At 34.4% G+C, this 7,650-nt stretch overlaps 1 protein-coding gene across 1 annotated transcript; it reads left to right on the forward strand.

The window, feature by feature from the left end:
* Positions 1–1,892: 1,892 nt before the first annotated feature.
* Positions 1,893–4,744, forward strand: CRR21 (Tetratricopeptide repeat (TPR)-like superfamily protein). Its single transcript, XM_079052469.1, has one exon. It carries the CDS (start codon positions 2,037–2,039, stop codon positions 4,545–4,547), a length of 2,511 nt encoding a protein of 836 aa, XP_078908595.1. The 5' UTR covers positions 1,893–2,036; the 3' UTR covers positions 4,548–4,744.
* The last annotated feature ends 2,906 nt before the right edge of the window (positions 4,745–7,650 follow it).

Genomic DNA, 7,650 nt, shown 5'->3' on the forward strand with positions numbered 1-7,650 from the left:
CTCAACCCAACCTAAGATGTCGACATATGCAACGAAAAAATATAAACATAGAGCCAGAAAATACAGATAATCATATCGATCTACTTAACGGCTACCACTATCATATCACTATCCTGATCAGGATAAATAACCTAGTTGGTCGGCCTTGGTGTCTTCGACCCACGGGTACAGTGAGGAAAACTCACCTCATAGTCTAAATGCATTCTGAATAACTCCCAGCTCCGACAACTGGCTCAACCCAAATCTTAAATGTCAAAACATTTCCCATTCTAAATTAATAACATTTCCCAATATACCCTTGGTCAAAACTCGTCAGAATCAACAAGTCAAGCGAGTCAACACAACCGATTCAACCCAACCGAGTCAACTCATGGCTCGTACGCGGGGCGTACTCTGGAGGTACGCAGGGCGTACTCGGGCTTTGACCGGAGTCAGGAGGTTGACCACTTACGTGCGGCGTACGCTAGGGTACGCACGACGTACGCACATAATTTCCTTTCCTCAATAAGAGCTTAATGCATTAAGCTCTCACGTCCAAATTCCATATCGAAGGCCAAAATACCACTAAGAGTCATAAAGTTTCCAACTTTATGACTTTGCATGCCCATTAAGTGCTTAATACACAAAATCCCAACTTCTTAACACCTTAAGACCTTCTAGAGCATGCATGGGGAAAAACTAAACATCAAGACCACATTTTTATGACTCAAGTCCCCTCATTAGCTATGAAAGGACGACTGATTCGATTAAGAGCATGTCATGCTCAAGAATCACCATTTTGGGACCAAAAATACCCTAAGTGAAGAAATGGCTAGATCTACAAGATAAGATGATCAAGTTATGAGCTTTTTACCTCCTGTAGGTTGTTAGCAAGGAGAGAATCTCATATCCAAGTTGCTTCCAAGCTCCAAAGTCCTTGTACCCACTTCTTCTTCTTCAAGAACACCGCCAAAGCACACAAAGGAGCTCAAAATACACTCTTCCCACTTAGGGTTTGCTAGAGGGACGTTTTCTTAGATGGAAGCTGATGAGGGAATGAGAAATGAGGTGATAATGATGCTTATATATATGGATCAAACCCTAAAATTTAGGGTTTGAGGTTTCTTTGCGTACGCCGTGTACGCTTAGCGTACTAAGGTCCGCCCTAGTACGCTTAGCGTACACAACGTACGCCCAGCGTACTAGGCCTTTGGCCAAAATCACCCAAATGCCACTATGGGCCATTCTTGCAACTTTCTCTAGCCCAAGGGTCAAAATGCAATATTCTTTCATACATATGGTTAAAATTTAAAATACCTCAACATCGAGATGTTACATGGAATGATTCTGTTTTCTCTTCTTAGTTTGAGTTTACCCAGTTTTGCCTTCTTGACCCGGTCCATTATATATATATATATATATATATATAGACACACACACACAGAGTTTAATAGATAACAAATTGTTTTCACATATCATATTCACGTTCATTTTGTCACGTGTCATTTTAAATTAAATTTTTTTCACATGTCATTTTATGTTTTTTTTTATTATTTTGTTAAAGTACACATAGTATTTAAATACGGAGTAGAATAACTGTAATAAATATAATAATAAATATATATCAATTTGATTAATACAATTTTCCTTTTAATTTCAAAATCCTTAAATTAATATCTAATTATTTCTTTTATTTATTTTTATTTGTTTATAATTAAAAGAAAAATAATCACTTCAATTTCAATAATTATATATTTTTCTCAGTTTTTTATAAATTCAATCCCTTAAATCTTTAAATCTTTATATTTAATTTTTTTTAATAAACCCGCTCACTGTTAGTATATATATTATAGATAAGGTTAGTGTAGTTAATTTTCCTTTTAATTATTTAAAAGTACATAAATGGAAGAAAATAAAACCAAATGCCAAAAGAGTTTTGAGTTTCAGCCAAATATGTGATGCGACTCTTCCCGATTCCTGTGGAGAGTATGAAGGTATGATTACCATTCTTTATCCGTTCTCTTTGATTTATTTTCATCAAAGCATTCTCCTTTAGCATGGCTTGTCTCCGATTTCCAGTAATCCCTTTAAATCATACTTCTCCTGTCAGCAAATCCCCCAGACCACAAACCCATTTGATAAAGCCTCAAGATAACGAAAAACATCATCAAATTCTTTACAATTCTTACTTTAAACACATTTCATCTGTTTGTAAAGAGGGGAAACTGCAAGAAGCTGTCAACATTCTTTTTGAATTGGACTCTCAGGACTTCGAAATTGGAGCAAATGTTTATGGCGATTTACTTCAAGGGTGTGTTTACGAGAGGAATCTCTCTCTGGGTAAGCAAATTCACTCAAGAGTCATTAAAAAAGGCGAATCCTTGGTTAAAAATGAGTACATTGAAACAAAATTGGTTGTTTTCTATGCGAAATGTGATTGTTTGGATGTTGCTTCAAGTCTATTCCGTAGATTAGACCAGAAAAACGTGTTCTCTTGGGCTGCCATCATCGGACTTTATTGTAGAATGGGTTATCTTGAAAATACATTGTTGGGATTTTGTGCAATGATAGAAAACGGGTTTGAGGCTGACAATTTTGTTGTTCCGAATGTGTTAAAAGCTTGTGGTGGTCTTTCGTTCATAGAGTTTGGGAAAGGTGTTCATGGGCACGTTGTGAAAAAGGGATTTGAAGGATGTGTTTTTGTAGCCAGCAGTCTTGTAGACATGTATGGCAAGTGCGGAGCTCTTGAAGATGCACGAAAGGTGTTTGACAATATGCCCGAAAGAAACGTTGTCACTTGGAACTCAATGATGGTTGCTTATGCTCAAAATGGGATGCACGAGGAAGCAATCCGTGTCTTCCATGACATGAGAACAGAAGACATTCAACCCACTGTGGTCACCATGGTAACCTTTCTTTCAGCTTCAGCTAATTTGTATGCTCTTGAAGAAGGTAAACAAGGTCACGCCATTGCAATTTCAACAGGTTTAGACTCAGGTAACATCATGGGTACTTCTTTAATCAATCTCTATTCCAAATTTGGTTTAATCGAGGATGCCGAGAAAATCTTTAACAAGATCCTTAACAAAGATACAGTAGCATGGAATTTGATGATATCTTGTTATCTACACAATAACCAAATCCAAAAAACTATAAATTTATGCCACGAGATGTTATCACAACGATTAAAATTCGATTCTGTCACAATGACATCAATCACAACAAGCGCAGGCAATACCCAGAATTTAAAACTTGGAAAATCAGCACATTGTCACATTATAAGAACCAATCTCATGTCTGACGTGGCAGTTTCAAGCAGCCTTGTGGACATGTATGCAAAATGTAACAAAATTCACGATGCAAGAACAGTTTTTTCCTTAACGGGTACTAAAGATCTTGTGTTATGGAACACATTATTGGCTGCTTATGCTGAAATCGGTTCAAGTGGTGAAGCATTAAATTTATTCTATAAAATGCAACTAGAAGGAGTGCCACCAAATACCGAATCTTGGAATTCGATAATTCTCGCATTCTTGAAAAATGGTCAAGTCAAAGAAGCCATGGATTCGTTTTCAGAAATGAAATCCTCCGGACTCGAGGGTAGTTTAGTCACTTACACTATTTTGATCTTCGGGTTAGTCCAAAACGGATTTGTTGATCAACCAATCTCAATATTTCAAGAAATGCAAGAAAACGGGATCAAACCGAATAATATAAGCATTGTTGGTGTACTTTCGGCTTGTAAAACTCGTGTTTCTTTGCAACTCGGAAGAGCGATATACGGATATGTATTACGTAACGAGATGGGTATAAACGTAATTTTGGCGACTTCATTGGTCGATATGTATGCAAAATGTGGGAATATAGATTATGCGAGAAAGGTTTTTGATATGATTGTTGTCAAGGGTTTACCGTTGTATAACGCAATGATTTCTGGTTACGCGTTACACGGTTGTGCCGCGGAAGCACTCGCGGTATTTCGGGAGTTGCAAAATGACGGTTTTGACCCTGATGAGATAACGTTCACGAGTGTTTTGTCGGTATGTCGACATTGTGGGCTTGTGAATGAAGGTTTGGGGCTTTTTGTTGATATGATTAGAAAGTATGGTGTGAAGCCCAGTATGGAGCATTTCGGTTGTGTGGCAAGTCTTCTTTCCAAGTGTGGAAATGATGAAGTTTTTCAGTTTGTTGAATGTATGCAATTTGAGCCCGATTCGCATATTTTGGGATCTTTGCTAGGGACTGGGACTGGGACTGGGACTGGGACTGGGACTGATACTGTGAAGTATTTAATGGAGAATTTGATGAAGATTGACCCGGGGAATTCGGGGAATTATGTGGCGGTTTCGAATGCGTATGCGGGAAAGGGAATGTGGAATGAAGTGTCGGAAATGAGGAATTTGATGAGAGAGAAAGGAATTAAGAAGAGTCCGGGGTGTAGTTGGGTTCAAATCGGGAAAGAAGTTCATGTTTTTGTGGCTAATGATCGATCACAATCACGAACGGATGAGATTTACTCGACTTTGGCGTTACTAAGAAAGGAAATGCTAGGGAATAGGGATCCATGATCGGTGGAAATGGAATTTGTATCAAGTTCATGGTTTCTATAATTAGAAGCAAAATGCGAGGTGAAGGTGAGGATGTTTTTTAACATGAGAAGATTTGTACAGTTTGGTTTGATGTGTAAAGAGCTTTTTGAAGCATTATATTACGAGGTGCATAGATATTCCAAGCATTATATAATGAAACAAAAAATTGTAAATTTTGTTTCAGTGTTTCACCCAAAAAATGGAAAAGACTTGCTTTCATCTCTAATTTAGACAAAAGACAAATACCTTTGTTTTCGTCATTGAAAATGGTCTAAAAAGATTGTTCCCAGTTTAGTTCAGTCTAGTCTGGTCTAGTCTAGTCTAGTCCCGTCTTGTCTAGTCTATATTCCTATGTTGTGTAATCGAGTGTGGCAACGTTATGAAGAGATTGATCCATTGTGATTTGTAACACCCGACAAAAATAAAGTATACTATATATATTTTTTTTAAAATATGTACTTCATACAAGTCATTATGGTTTACATCAAAAGATAATTATACAACATCAAGCCGAGTTTATAATTTTTACAAAACATTCCAAAGTTTAATTATGAAAAGAAAAACACTATGGCTACTCTATTAAGCTTTTTCTCTTATCCATAATGTTTGTACATGTAATCATAAAACAATTAACAAAGGTAAGCTTAAGGCTTAGTGAGTAATTTCTTCCTATGTCTTTAATATATTGTATCACAAGATGTCTTTTGTATCAAACAACTCATATAACCCTTATAGGTATGATATATATGTCTTTAATATACTGTATCACATGATGTCTTTTGTATCAAACAACTCATATAACCCTTATAGGTATGATATATATTTCTCATATATTCTTCATGACTCCATTTAGTAACACTATGTCATATCAAGAATTAGTTATGTCATTCAATCTCATCTTGTATTCATCAAGATATCAAGATCATCTCAACGAAATTCTCATACGTAACACCACCCAATCACCTCTTATATGTTTACTAGTATCGAATATTCTCTATTAATCATTCTCTTTCAGAAATCACATATATTTTAAACATGATATTTCAATTATAAATTCTTGAAATCTAATTAAGCATACCAATAATCTCTAAATCAATATATGAGGAAATCAAAGTTTATTCACACTATCTCATATCAAGAATTAGTTATCTCATTCAATCTCATCTTGTATTCATCAAGATTACATCAAGATCATCTCAACAAAATTCTCATACATAACACCACCCAATCACCTCTCATGGGTTTACTAGTATCAGATTCCATCCTCTATCAATCATTCTCTTTCAGGATCACATATATTTTAAACATGACATTTCAATTATAAATTCTTGAAATCTAATTAAGCATACCAATAATCACTAAATCAATATACGAGGAAATCAAAGTTTACTCACCTTGTACCTTATGGTTTATTTGGATGATATCCCAACCTTGGAACTTTATTGCTCGGCCTTTCCTCTTGATTTTCTAATCACAATTATCTTAGAAATATCAATAACAAGATTAATTACACATTTCAACCCGTAAACATAAATTCTCATTTGTGAAACCATATCATTTATTCATCATGAATAGAATCTATAAGTATATCAATCAATAAATACTCATATCATTGGCTGTTTAAAAAAAATACTCATATCGGGTTTAATTTACATATTATATTATTACATACATCAAAATCCAACATTCAAAGACTTAATTCATTAAGTCATATTTCTTCAGTCATAAACCCTAATCCTCATGAATCAAATTTAACATACAAGGTTTAATAACATGGTATTAAACTGGAATTAAGTCATAATATATCATATAACATCCTAATTTTATCAATTGAATTCAAACCCTTCATCTAGGGTTTCAACCAATCTTTCAAACTTTGCCCTAAATTCTCAACAAAAGTGTTATAATAGATGATTATCCATACATTGATTTAGCAAATTGGAACTCTATGCCTTTAATCTCTTCAAAATTGGACTTAGGAGGGTTAACTAGGTGTAAATCGCACCTTAATATGTGTTTCTAGAGAGCTGAAATTGAAATACTTTGTTTAAGGACATAACTTATTTTAACATCTGATGTGTCGTCACGTCGTGATGCTTTATCGGTCATGTCATGAGCATCATTCGTGACATTTCTTTTATACAACAAAACGGGATCCGTCGCTATTAATATAATATAACATACTTTCTCATGTCGTGACTTATCTCCTCTCACGTAGTGACACTCCCAAAGTAGATTGCCCTTACTTTTCATTTGCGTAACTCGTTTTTAACGTTCTTGCTTACGTCGTGACATCTTCTTGTCACATCGTGAGAAACGTTCATCATGTTTTTCTCATTCAGATGCCTTACACAACATTCATACTAATCATAATGCTATAAAACATAACATATCTCTACACAACTTTCACTACTTTCATACATTAATACTCAATTTTAAGCAATTAAACATAACATATATCTACTTAAGGATAATCATAGATTAAGTCAAAATGCACAAAAACATGTATTACATGATTCTAGAAGTTTATTCTAAGTTTTACAAACTTATTTGAGTTTTATAAATACTAATGCTTAGAGCACCCGTTTTAGCGACTTTAATTAATTGAAGCAAGTATTAGCGACTAAAAAATATGGCTTCCGTTTTCTAAATATTTCACGAGGATCATATGAATAGTCCTAGAAAATGACTCTTTCTATGTATTTTGTTTATTAGTTTTGTAAAAGATTTATAGTTATTACATAATATGGATGTTTTTGGTATATGTATCCATAAATGAACCGGTTTATTTTCTTTTCTTTTTTGTAAAGACTAAGATAACTTACAATATTGTAGAAAATAGTCGTTTTTAAATGTTATTTTACAAATAAAATTTTCTTTTTTACTTAATTTTTGTTAATTCATATTTTCTCAAAACCCTCGTCTCATTAATTAACAATATATATTAATTACATGAGGGTAGAGTTGTTAACACTTAACAAAGGATTGTAGAATGAGAAGAGGAAGACCAAGAAGGAAATGAGAAAATAGAGAAATTGACTCTTTCCGAAACATGACCTCCGATAGGAGCATGTGGAGACTT

The sequence above is a fragment of the Lactuca virosa genome, chromosome 5, assembly GCF_052849685.1.
Source record: "Lactuca virosa cultivar CGN04683 chromosome 5, Lactuca_virosa_CGN04683_v6, whole genome shotgun sequence".
Lineage (NCBI taxonomy): Eukaryota > Viridiplantae > Streptophyta > Magnoliopsida > Asterales > Asteraceae > Lactuca > Lactuca virosa.

Excerpts from the sequence above, each read along its gene's own strand:
- CRR21 (XM_079052469.1), top strand. The coding sequence starts at position 2,037 with ATGGCTTGTCTCCGATTTCCAGTAATCCCTTTAAATCATACTTCTCCT.